This window comes from Perognathus longimembris, chromosome 6 (genome assembly GCF_023159225.1).
Source record: "Perognathus longimembris pacificus isolate PPM17 chromosome 6, ASM2315922v1, whole genome shotgun sequence".
In the NCBI taxonomy this organism is placed as follows: Eukaryota; Metazoa; Chordata; class Mammalia; order Rodentia; family Heteromyidae; genus Perognathus; species Perognathus longimembris.
In genome coordinates, this window is record NC_063166.1 from 64,553,348 (window position 1) to 64,565,530 (window position 12,183).

Here is a 12,183-nt window from a genome sequence, read left to right on the forward strand (position 1 = left end):
GCCTCGTATACATGAGGCCCTGGGTTCGATTCCCCAGCACCACATATACAGAAAATGGCCAGAAGTGGCGCTGTGGCTCAAGTGGCAGAGTGCTAGCCTTGAGCAGGAAGAAGCCAGGGACAGTGCTCAGGCCCTGAGACCAAGCCCCAGGACTGGCCAAAAAAAAAAAAAAAAAAAAAAAAAAATTATGTCCAATTAATAAAAAAAAAAAGAAAAAAAAAAGCAAATGTGAAGAACTTCAGAAAACAGTAACACATAAAAAGTACATCAGCGATCACAGCAGGGAGAATGAATTAAAATCTTAGCCAGAGTGAAGGTGCCGCAGTCTTTAGGATGGGGCCGGTGCATCCAGGCTTTTTACCGACGCAGATCCGTCTGCGGGGTTTGTTTCCCCACCCTAAAGGAGGTGAAGGCCATAGTACAAGGCCTGCCACTTCCCCCGGGTCGGTCTTCCCGAGCCTCTGGGCACGCCCTCCACCCCCCCCCCCCCCCCGCTCGCAGTAACTGCGGCAGGCGCGTGCCAGGCTGTGGGTGAAGAATGAGCCCCCCCCCACCTTGCTTCCTCTCACTCTGGGGTGCCACGCGGGGGCTGCCTCCTGGCCTAGCACCAGGCAATCCGCACAGAATGAACGCACGCAAATCCTTCTGGAGTATCAAGTGTCTTATTTCCCCGTCGCACCTCCCTGGCAGCCGTCGGGAGCAGCAAGTTTCAAATCAGCTCCGTTTGCGGAGTTTTGGCCCTCGACGCCTCCTACAAGCATGCCAGGGATCCTCGCGCGCCGACGGATCTTTCCTACTGGAGATGGATCCGGTTCGCCGGCACCAGCTCCTTTCAAGCGCACCGTGCAGGTTCTCAGGGTCCCCAAGGCTTCCACCTGAAGAGCACGTCCCGGAGAACGGGGCTCGGTGCTGACTCGGGGACCTCAAGCCAGAAGCGCTCATTCCCCATTGCCTAAAACAAAGATGTTCGGGGCTTGAGCCCCAAGCGTTTGGTAGGGCGAGAAAAGGCGGGGAGCGGAGGAACTCGGCGGAATTTTGGCGCCTGGGAGCGGGCGAGACCGAGGGGGGTCCGGAGTGCCAACCCGCGAGCAGCAGCTGCGGGGTTAAGGAGCCCCGCCCCGGCGCGGGGATTGGCGGCTCCGGGGGGCGTGGCCTGAGGGCGGGCCCGCGTTTGCCGCAGCCGCTGGTGGGCGGGACCCGGGCGGGGAGCGGGAGGGGCGCAGAGCGGAGCCGGGCCCGCGCCGCGCGCCCCGCCGGGCGGGCTTCGGACTGCGCCAGCGAGCCGGGCCGGTGGCGTCCGCGTCGGAGACCCTGCGCTGGACCCCCGAGACAGCGAGTAAGTGGGGCTGGCCCACCGCGGCGCCCCTCCCGGCTCCGACCCGCCTCCGTGTCCGCTGCACTGCGCGGCGCGTCTGGCTGAACCCGGTGCTGGGGAGGGGGCGCGTCCCGCTGCTAGGGTCCCGGGGGGAGGGGAAAGGAGACGAGGCTGATGATGTCATGGATGCTTCGCCGGGCCAGGGGGAGGTGGCGGCCGGAGGGGGTGCGGCCCGGATTATGTCACCTCTTCCCTTCGCGCCCCGCCCCCCGGGGCCACGCGCGTTGTCAGGGAGCCCAAGCAGATGCGGGCGGGATTTCCCCCACCTTGGAGACCCCCTGGCACCTCCTCTAATGGCTTGTAGCCGGGGTCTCTCTCTATTGGCGCTCTGCTCTGTGGGCTGATGGTGAACAGGCGAGCCCTCCTCCTCCCCTACCCCCCCCCACAGCTGAGGCTCGCGCGTGTGTGCGCGCGTGTCTGTGTGTATGTATGTATATACGTGTATGTGTGTGCTGGGATGAGGGGGGGGTGCGCTGTCGGCCCCCTCAGCCTGAAAACCCGCTTCATCAGAACTGGGATGGAGGAGGGAGGATAAGGTCCCATCCCCTTCCGTGCTCATACCTCCAAGGAAAGATGGACCTTCCCTCATACTTCCCAACCAAGAAGTTCTGGAGATCTCTGCACCCCAAAAAGCCCAATAGTGCCCCCTGAATCCCTTTCCTTCAGTCCTTCTACCTGGAAGCCCTTCCTGATTCCCCTGTCTGGATCCATTGCCTATTTGCCTTGTTCCCAACATTCCCATGTGCATTTGCCCTGAATTTTCTTGATGTTAGGGCCCAAAGACCCCTAAGATAGCATCCACTCCCCAGGAGTACCCACAGGCCAGCCTTGGGGAGGCCTCAGTGAAATAACCCTAGGATATCCTGAGCATAGTGCTCCAAGACCCCTAGGGTCTCAGGATGCTATCCTGAGAGGCAGCATTTGGACTGGTGCCAGAAGGATTTAGGATGGGCAGAAAGCTGAGAAGAGATTGTGTGTGGAAGAGAGAGGCTCAGATCAGGAGAGACAGATATAGGATAGGCACCAGGACAAGCTGTGGGGCCTCCGCTGCAAGCTCTCTTTGCTTCTAGGGATGGGGGGCAGGGGCAAGAGAAATACCAGACATTTTACCCATAATACTTTTACTTCTTAAAATTCCTGCAAGGTAGGTGTGAGAATCTGAGGTGAAATAACCTGCATAAGGTTACACTCCTAGTCATTTGAACTGTGATTTACACTTAGAACTGACACCACCAGAACTATATCCCTGCTCTTTACCCTGCTCATGGAAAGATTTGGCTAGAGTAGGGACAAAATTGGCTTTGCCCTTTAGAAAGTGTCCCTGGCAGCACCTAGGGGAGGGAGTGGCGAAGGCCAGTGAGGAACTCCCGGCAAGGGTTTTGGCAGGGGCCCTGCTGAGATCTTCAAGAGGTGGAATGGGGTGGGCTTGGTGCCTGAGATCCCAAGTGTTCCTAGGCTGAGTGGTCACTGTGGTTGGAGGGACCTGCATGTGTAACTACCCACTCCCAGGGGACTCCATTTGGCTCTCGTGGTGGCTAAATACTGTGTGTAATGTCATCAGCACTGAGGGTTGATGGAGCAAGGATAATCAGGCAATAGGCTATCACAGTGTGATGCCATGTGGCTGGATCACTTCAGGATCTAGGCCCATAGAGGAACTTCAACCCTTCCTTTCTGCTCAGTTCCCACTTGGCAGGTAAATGTATCTTCCTCTTGTCCTTCCAGCCCTGTGCCACAGTTATTGAGGAAAAGTTGTAGCAGCCCAAGCTTGGAAGAGGCAAAAGATAGGGCATGTTTACAAAGGGTTGACCATATGTTAGAATTAAAGCAAGAAGCTCTTTGGGAGCAAGGCTCCAGGGAGTAAATTTCTAGGTAAAGCACAAAGAAGTGAGGCTCCAGTCAATGCCCTGGGACCTTGTTTTCATGCAAGACTGTGTGGAAATAGTGGGGCAGAGGGCATAAGACCAGCCTCCAACCTATGGCCCAATTCTTTTCTAGATCTTAAGAGTAGGTGGTGCAGTCTGTTTGCATTGCACTTTATGGTTTACAAAGCATCTCCCCAAACATTATCCCCATCATTCATAACCAAGATCGTTTCTGAAGTTCCTTTCTGCTCACACCTAAGCCTCTGGTACATCCCCCTTGGTAGGTCCCTGCCTAGATCTGCCTAGGAATAAATAATCCTTGTTTTTGGCATATCAGCATTCTCAAGTTTCTGCCATATTTAATTTTAAAAAATGTTAAGGCCCTTGGATTCCAAACCTCCGTAAGTGACAGCATTCTCTGGCCTATTTTAGCAGGGAACTCTGTCATCTCTTTTCTTTGCACCCTTCTACCCCTGTGGTCTGCTTTTACTTTGCACCACTTTTCTGAAGCCATTCTGACGTAGACACCAATGATGTCTTCAGCTGCCAAATCCAGGACATACCCTTCAATGCTCTTTTTAACACTGAGAGCTACTGCCACTTTTTCTTTTCTTTCTTTCTTTTTTTATTTTTTTTTTTAAGATAAGACTCTTACTATGTTGCCCAGACCAGAGTGCATTGAACTCCTGGGCTTCCTGAATAGTTTCGACTACAGGTATGCCCTCACATTCTTTTTTTTTTTTTTTTAATGATTTTTTAAATTTTTTATTTTTTCCAGTCCTGGGGCTTGAACTCAGGGCCTAGGCATTGCCCTGAGATTTTTTTTTTCCTCAAGGCTAGCACTCTACCACTTGAGCCACAGTGCCACTTCCAGCTTTTTCTGTTTATGGGGTACTGAGGAGTCGAACCCAGGGCTTCAATGCATGCTAGACAATCACACTACCTCTAAGCCACATTCCCAGCCCACACCCACATTCTTGAAGCCCTCCCCTTCTAGATCAGCTTCTTCTGGCCCTTTTCCTGCTCCCACACTGCCTCCTAAACTTCTGGGGCTCTGCCACCCTAGCTCAGTGCTGGGCCCACCCACACCACCCTTGGATGCTGACTTCCAGTCTCTCCACCCAGTGCGTGAGAGGTATTTTTGCTCTTCTCAAAAGCACCTGTTTCTCCCCAAGCAAGCTTCCCCTGTCATGTTAAGGGTGACACACCATCCTGGCACCCCAGCCCAGACTCCTACCAAGTCCTCTCCACTAGAACCCTGGCTGTATGAGGTTTTGCCAGTTCCCCTTTCCCAAACTCTGCCTAGGCCTTCCCACTGGTTCCAGACCTCAGTTCATTCACCTTCCATCCTCCTAGTCCCAGCCGCTCTACCTCTTTGTGTATCCCTGAGGAAACACTCAGGGATGGTAAGAGAAAGGGGGCATGTTTAGGGTAGGAAGAAGTTTCAAAGTCTAAAGGTAGCAAGCAGTTAGGACTGTGCTTGCTGGTGGAGGCAGAGCAGGATCTAGGGAGTGGCAAGAGAGGCCTGGAGCACAAAATTTAATGAGACAGCTCTCTCAGGGTGGTATACCTGTCCACGCTGCACTTCAGTTGTGTCATAGATGCCTGTCATGCCCCAGCCTCATTCCAGCTTACATGTGGGACTGGACTGGCCCTAGGGAGGAGGGTAGCAGTTTTTTGCCTTCTCCACACCTTTGAGAACAAAGCTGAGAGAACAGAATTCTACAAGGGCAGTAGATCAACCTAGTGGTAAACTTTCCCACCATCTAGGGCTGTTACTACTCAGAACACACTGAAGGGCAAGCTCCCTTGGTCTGGAGTCTGATAGGAAGGACACAGCATTATAACTGGCATGAATGTAGTTCAGAGCACTTGCGGGAATGCCACCAGGGCCCCCTCACCTTAGAGAAGGGGGGGCTCCCTTCCTGGTTTCTGCTGGGATTAGGTGCTAGAGTTCTGAAGGGTGACCCCTCTCGTTTCTAACACATGTATCCGAGCATCTAGACAGCAAGTGGCACTGTCTAGTGCCCCCCTCCCCCCCATCTGCTGTATTATGCAGGTTTCTGAGACAGGTGAGGAGCTGAAACTAAAGAACCAGGAAGTGGGGCTTCTGGAAGCCCAGGTAACTTGAGGCCCAGCTCCCCCCTTCTGCAGGCCGGCTTTGGGAGAAGGGGGGGTGGGTGGATCACACACCCAACAGAGCTGACTCTGGGGACTTCACCTTGAACTGAGCTGGGTCAAGGTCCACAGGGAACGGGGGGGGGGGGGGGGGGTAATCCAGGAAGTCTTCCTGGTGGCCGTGCATTCTTGGCATGGTGGGGCAGGAGCCGGATCCTCTGGGCGCTGGTGGTGGGGGCGGAGGCCCCGCCCACCTGTGGGAACCGCTTGCGGGGAGGGCGGCTCCCGCTGCGGGCGGCGCTGCGTCCCGGCCCGGGGCCTCTGCCAGCCGGGGGCGGGGAACCTCTGCGCGGTACGGACCCCGAGGTTGGGGGGGTGGGTCCGCTCTCGGGCTGGCCCCCTGCAGCCCAGTTGGGAAGACTTCCGAGAGGGCTCTCTTGTCGCCTGGCTGCGCACCGCGGCCTCGATGCGTCGGTCCGCAAGCCCACGGCTGCGCCCACCCGAGACCCCCCGGCGCGGCGCGCGCGCCACAGCCGCAGTTCCGCCCACCCTACCCGGAGACCCGGGTTCCCGCCCTCGATCGCCGCCTCCGGGCGCGCGGCCGCTGGGCGAGGTGGATTCTTCTTTCCTCCCATTTCACAGGGGAGAAAACTGCCGTCCAGGATGACTCGGTCAGCTCGTCCGAAGTCGCGCCGCTGGTTCGGGCCGAGCCCCGACTGCGAGAGTGAGCCCCTTGGCCCCTGCAGACCGGGCCTCCGAGGGTCCCAGGCTTGAGGACCCGTCGGCCCCCCACCCCCTTGGAAAGGCAAGAGAGAAGCCTGCGCCGGTAGTGAGCTCCCATCCCTGCCCTTGACTGGAACCCCTTAGGTTAGGAGGCTGGGAAGGAACCACCCTCAAAATTTGGATAGGGTTCTTATGTCTCCCCTTTAACTTCTGAGGTTTTCCTTTTGATTCATATACAGCCCTCTTTCCCACCCCATCTCCGACGTTAGAATATAGGGGCCTGGATCTAAAGAGCCCCTAAATTCTGGGAATTAGCAACAGAGAGGGTCACTGAATCAGAGAGGCTTATGGTGGATGGGGGTGGGGTTGAGGAGTGGCATACTAAGCCGAGCCCAGCCTGGAGGATTTGTGCTTGGCGCCCTGGAGAAGCCTCAGGTAACTCCCATTACCACTCTCCACACTATTCCCTCACCTTGGAGGCCTGTGGGCTCTTGTACCATTGTAGAAAAGGGGACACTGTGAAGGACAGGGTGCGGCCGGGGCTGAATGCCTGGGGGTGAGTTGGCACTGGGAATGGAATCTGATCTCTCTGCTTTCCCACCTGTGCCCACAGTGCCCCCCTGGCTTAGTCATGGCGAAGCTGGAGACACTGCCTGTGCGAGCTGACCCAGGACGGGATCCCCTCCTGGCCTTTGCCCCACGGCCTTCAGAACTTGGCCCTCCAGATCCCCGCCTGGCCATGGGCAGTGTGGGCAGTGGGGTGGCCCATGCCCAGGAGTTCCCCATGAAGAGCGTGGGCACCCGCACAGGGGGTGGGGGCAGCCAGGGCAGTTTTCCTGGCCCCCGAGGCAGTGGTGGTGGGGCCAGCAGGGAGAGGCCCAGCCGCTACCCCTCAGAAGACAAAGTTCTCGCCAACTCCCTCTACCTCAATGGCGAGCTGCGGGGCAGTGATCACACAGATGTCTGCGGCAATGTGGTGGGCAGCAGCGGTGGCAGCAGCAGCAGCGGCGGCAGTGACAAGGCCCCGCCACAGTATCGTGAGCCTAACCACCCACCCAAGCTCCTAGCCACCTCTGGCAAGCTAGACCAGGTCAGTCACCAGGGTCTGGGAGTCAGAGAGGAGGTAAGGTGGGTCTTCGTGGCGACTGGGCTGGGGAGCTGAGGAGTGGGGCCCTAAGTGTTGCTGTTGGATCCAAGGCAGAGAGACCTGGCTTAGGGGAGAGCTGAAGTAAAGACAGACATGAGGAGCCTCTGGGTGGAGATCTAGTAGGAGTGGAAGGTGATACTTGGACAAGACCAAAGGGAAGAAGCTAGGGCCAAACTAAGTTCTTCTTCTGATGTCTACTCCCCGCTCTCTTTTATGCAGTGCTCAGAACCACTAGTTCGGCCATCAGCCTTCAAGCCTGTTGTACCCAAGAATTTCCATTCCATGCAGAACTTGTGCCCCCCGCAGACCAATGGGACCACTGAGGGACGACAGGCCCCAGGTGGCCTCAAGGGAGGACTGGACAAGTCTCGGACCATGACCCCAGCGGGTGGGAGTGGAGGCGGTCTCTCAGACTCAGGCCGGAACTCACTCACAAGCCTGCCCACCTATAGTTCCAACTACAGCCAGCACCTGGCCCCCCTCAGTGCTTCTACCAGCCACATCAACCGCATTGGCACTGCCAGCTATGGTAGTGGCAGCAGCGGTGGGGGGTCAGGCTACCAGGACCTGGGCACCTCTGACAGTGGGCGGGCCTCCAGCAAGAGTGGGTCATCATCATCCATGGGGCGGTCAGGCCACCTGGGGTCGGGGGAGGGTGGAGGTGGAGGCCTACCATTTGCAGCCTGCTCACCACCCTCACCCAGTGCACTGATCCAGGAGCTGGAGGAGAGGCTGTGGGAGAAGGAGCAGGAAGTGGCAGCTCTTCGGCGCAGCCTGGAGCAGAGTGAGGCTGCCGTGGCCCAAGTGCTAGAAGAGCGGCAGAAGGCGTGGGAGCGTGAGCTGGCTGAGCTGCGACAGGGCTGCAGTGGGAAGCTGCAGCAGGTGGCCCGCCGTGCCCAGCGGGCCCAGCAGGGCCTACAGTTGCAAGTGCTGCGGCTGCAGCAGGACAAGAAGCAGTTGCAGGAGGAGGCGGCCCGGCTGATGCGGCAACGGGAAGAGCTAGAGGACAAGGTGGCCGCCTGTCAGAAGGAGCAGGCCGACTTCTTACCCCGGATGGAGGAAACTAAGTGGGAGGTGCGGGCTGGGGGGTTGGGCCTTCTCCATCTCCCCTTCCTTCTGTTCCTTCAGAAAATCCCATAGCAGTAGTCCAGAACTATAACAAGGAGAAGTAAAAGGAGTAAGGGACCCAAACCAGTTCAGAGTATCTGTGAGGATGGACGCTATCCCTGATTCTGTGAGATCAGCCATGTCCGTCCCGAGTCCCGCAGGTTGCCTGGTGTGTCATCCCTGTCTGTCTAAAGTGGACTGAGCCTGGCAAGGCAGCTGGGTGCCTCTGGTGCTCAAGCTGGATTGGGGGTTGTGCAGAGCTTTGTCTTTACCCTGGTTTCTCTCCCTGCCTTTCTCTCTCCAGGTGTGTCAGAAGGCTGGTGAGATTTCCCTCCTGAAGCAGCAGCTGAAGGACTCGCAGGCTGATGTGTCACAGAAGCTGAGTGAGATCGTGGGGCTCCGCTCGCAGCTGCGAGAAGGCCGGGCCTCACTGAGGGAGAAGGAGGAGCAGCTGCTCAGCCTGAGGGACTCCTTCGGCAGCAAACAGGCTAGCCTGGAGCTGAGTGAAGGAGAGCTACCCACTGCCTGCCTCAAACCGGCGCTGACCCCCGTAGACCTGGCTGAGCCTCAAGAAGCACTGGCCACTTGTGAGAGCGATGAGGCCAAGATGCGTCGGCAGGCTGGGGTGACAGCTGCTGCTTCCTTAGGTTCTGTGGATGGGGAGGTAGATGCTGGTGGGGAGAATGGGACACGGGCCCTGCGGAGGGAGGTGGGGCGGCTGCAGGCCGAGCTGGCAGCTGAGCGGAGGGCCCGGGAGCGCCAGGGTGCCAGCTTTGCAGAGGAGCGCCGGGTGTGGCTGGAGGAGAAGGAGAAGGTGATCGAGTACCAAAAGCAGTTACAGCTGAGTTACGTGGAGATGTACCAGCGCAACCAGCAGCTGGAGCGGCGGCTGCGGGAGCGTGGAGCCTCAGGGGGTGCAAGCACACCTACCCCCCAGCATGGCGAGGAGAAGAAGGCCTGGACCCCCTCCCGGCTTGAGCGCATCGAGTCCACAGAAATCTGATCCTTCACCTAGGCACATGGCCTTCTGACACATCCCCTGTCAGAAGGCCAGAGGTCCTAGTATCCCCTTCCCTCCATTTCCCTTCCCCATGTCCCCCACATCCCCCATATCCCCAGACCAAAGAGGTTCTCAAAGCAGCTGTGACCAGGCGCCTCCCTACCCCACCCCCAGCTTTAGCACTGCCCTCATGGGCAGCCACGTGGACCCTCCTTCCAAGGAGGGCATGGGGGAATCAGAGTGCATGGGTTTGAGGACCCAGGCAGCAGGGAGTGTGCTCCCTTTCTGGGAAGCCCCTTGTTGGAGATGGAGGCGGCAGGCCTGCAGTGCCAGGATATGCCCCAGCCCTTCTGGGGGGTCTGGGATGCTGCTGTTGGCCACCTTATGTCCAGTTTCTGTGCTCCTAGGCTGTGCAGCCTGAGGGGGCCTGCACGGGTCTGCCGATGCTGACAGATCCTGGGCTCCCAGTCTCTCTCCTTCATGTGGTTGTTTTTCCCCTCCCCGGGGCAGATTGGCAGGACAAGAGGGAGCAGATGGCCTGACTGTGGTTGAGAGGGCTACCTGCCCAGCCCCTCCCCCCAAGGTCTCTTGGGCTCAGGCATCAGAGCCTGGCCTGGTCCTGAGTGTATGTCTGTGTGTGTGTGTTAGGGGAGGGAAGGGCTGGGGCTGGAAGCTCAGTGCCCAGGACAGATCTGCTCTCCTGTTCTTATGGAAAGGAGGAGCCTTCTTAGCTCTACCCTTACCCTTCTGGCCAGAATTCCGCAGGGCAATAGCCCCCCCTACTGCTTGGCTAACCCCACACCCAGGGCCACTGTCCAGCTCAAACAGCTATTAAGTGCAACCTGCCTCTCAGGCACTACCTTTGCCCAGTTTCTGAGGTCAGATGAGTGTCTGTGATGTCTTCCTGTGTCTTCCTTCACTCACTTCCCCCAGCCTCCTGCTTTCACGCTCAGAACATCATCTTCCCAGGCTGCCTTTTCCTCCAAGTCTCACCTTTCTTCTAGTAGGAATTCTGCTTGACCTTTGGTGCACTGCCCACTTCCCAGCTCTACCGGCCCAAGTCTGAGCCCGAGGCCCTTGCTTTTGGGGAGCCAGGGATGGTTTGATGTGATTGCCCCTGAAGAACAAGGCTGACCTGAGAGGAACACTGACCTCTTGGTTCCTTGCCAGGCTCTGATTTGGCTCAGCATTTGCCCAGGGAGGCCTGGCATGGCCATCAGTAGGGGTCGGGACAGCCAATGTCACTTCCTTCTCTGGGGTCCTTCTCAGAGTCTATCTCCCCAAGACAGGAAGGGAAATTCTAATTTCCCTTCTAAGAAAGTAAATTCTAATTCACCAGCAATAAAAATTGGAGGAGGCTTGGCCCTCAGTCCTTGTATTTCTCTTTTTCACTCTCTCTTCCACCCCCAAGATTGAGCTTGGGGGGGCAGAGTGGAGAGAGTTGGCAACTACTGTGAGCAAGTCCCCCAGCCCCTGACCAGCCTCCTCCCATGACTGGTGACTGTTTAATGAGCTGTGCAACCCCCACAAAAACAGGAGTGCCGCTTTCGTGGCCTCCAGCCCTCTGCACAGCCCCTTCTGGGTGGTCCTCATCAGGTTTCTGAGCTGGATGGGAGGCTATCCTGGCAACCACTGCCTATTCTATCCCACTCCTCATTGCACCTGCCCCAGAACCTGGGCCTGGGCCACGGGGCTGGGAGAAAAGAAGGCATTAGTAGGAAAACTAAATAAAAATAGGAACAGACTCAGCTTTGGGATGTCCAACCACAAAATAAATTATATATAAATAAATATATAGAATATATATATCTACCATATGTGATGGAAAGACTTTTCGTTTTCCTTTCCCAAAGAAATAAAATGGAGAAAGCCTCTTGAATGGCATTCTGTGGCCTGGTTGTGTCTTTGCAGGTGTGGGAGGTGAGGCCTAGCAGCGGAGAGGGCAAAGCTGGAGTAAACATTTCCCAGGGGTGAGACCAGAGTTGCTTACTGGGCCGTACCAGGAGGCTGGCCCATGCCAAGGCTCCTGTGCACGTCCCCTCAGTTGTGTGTGCTTGCACACGCTCACGTGCATGCACATGCATACATGGTGAATCACTGTTCTATGTTTCTACCCAGTGGAAATTTCCCTTTTGCAAGACTAGATGCAGCCTGAAGTTATCTAAGCTACTTTACAGTAACTGGCATATTGTTGAGGGCAGAAGGTGTAGAAGGACAGAATGGGTTTACAATTAGTAAGAAAATGGATCTTGTACGTGTGGTGCATAGCAGTGAGTTGTCCTTTTCCAGAATTGCTTCCGTCTTCAAAGCCACCCAATCAAGAATGTGTTTTGCTGTAGGAAACACAACCTGACTTACAGTATCTTAATGGTTTATTTTTCTTCACGTTGGGGAAAAAGTCTGGGTGTGGGTGTCAAAGAGGTTGGTCCATTGTGGACCTAGAAAGACTTGCTCTCCCATCCTAGTTTCTTTCCCCTCCTTACCACAAGGTGGCTGCCACCTTGTGAAGGAACTGGTCTGCACCACTTCATCAGGCAAGTCAGAGTTTTCCCACAATCCTCCCTTTTAGTCTTGTTGGTCAGAACTGAGTTATATGCTCCTCCTACTTCAAGGGAGACTGGGAAATTGAGTATTTGGCAAAGAGTAGTAGGACTGTCTCACAGCTTTAGAAGTAATAATCATGGCTCGTCTCCTGGGGATGGCTTTTGGTTGTCTCCTGCCACTGCTAGCAGAGACAGACTTGTAATCAGCAACTGGTCTGACCTATGGAGAGACCCCTCAAGCAGTGGCATCAGTGGTCTGGGGTACCAGGCAAACTGCCTTCCACAGTGTTCAGCAGTTGGAATGC

The 12,183-nt window shown here is 56.4% G+C and overlaps 1 protein-coding gene across 5 annotated transcripts; it reads left to right on the plus strand.

Annotated features, from left to right (window-relative positions):
- Positions 1 to 1,198: 1,198 nt before the first annotated feature.
- Positions 1,199 to 11,219, plus strand: Lzts3 (leucine zipper tumor suppressor family member 3). 5 transcript variants are annotated; one of them, XM_048348899.1, is made up of 6 exons: positions 1,231 to 1,336; positions 3,883 to 3,955; positions 6,001 to 6,163; positions 6,695 to 7,171; positions 7,448 to 8,302; positions 8,640 to 11,219. In XM_048348899.1, the coding sequence occupies exons 4-6, from the start codon at positions 6,713 to 6,715 to the stop codon at positions 9,336 to 9,338; spliced, it is 2,013 nt and encodes a 670-aa protein (XP_048204856.1). In that variant the 5' UTR covers positions 1,231 to 1,336; positions 3,883 to 3,955; positions 6,001 to 6,163; positions 6,695 to 6,712; the 3' UTR covers positions 9,339 to 11,219. The 5 variants fall into 5 exon arrangements, with proteins under 5 accessions (XP_048204854.1, XP_048204856.1, XP_048204853.1 ...); XM_048348896.1 differs by lacking the exon at positions 3,883 to 3,955 and adding an exon at positions 5,300 to 5,362; XM_048348900.1 differs by lacking the exon at positions 3,883 to 3,955 and adding an exon at positions 5,300 to 5,362 and having other exon boundaries at positions 7,448 to 8,239.
- The last annotated feature ends 964 nt before the right edge of the window (positions 11,220 to 12,183 follow it).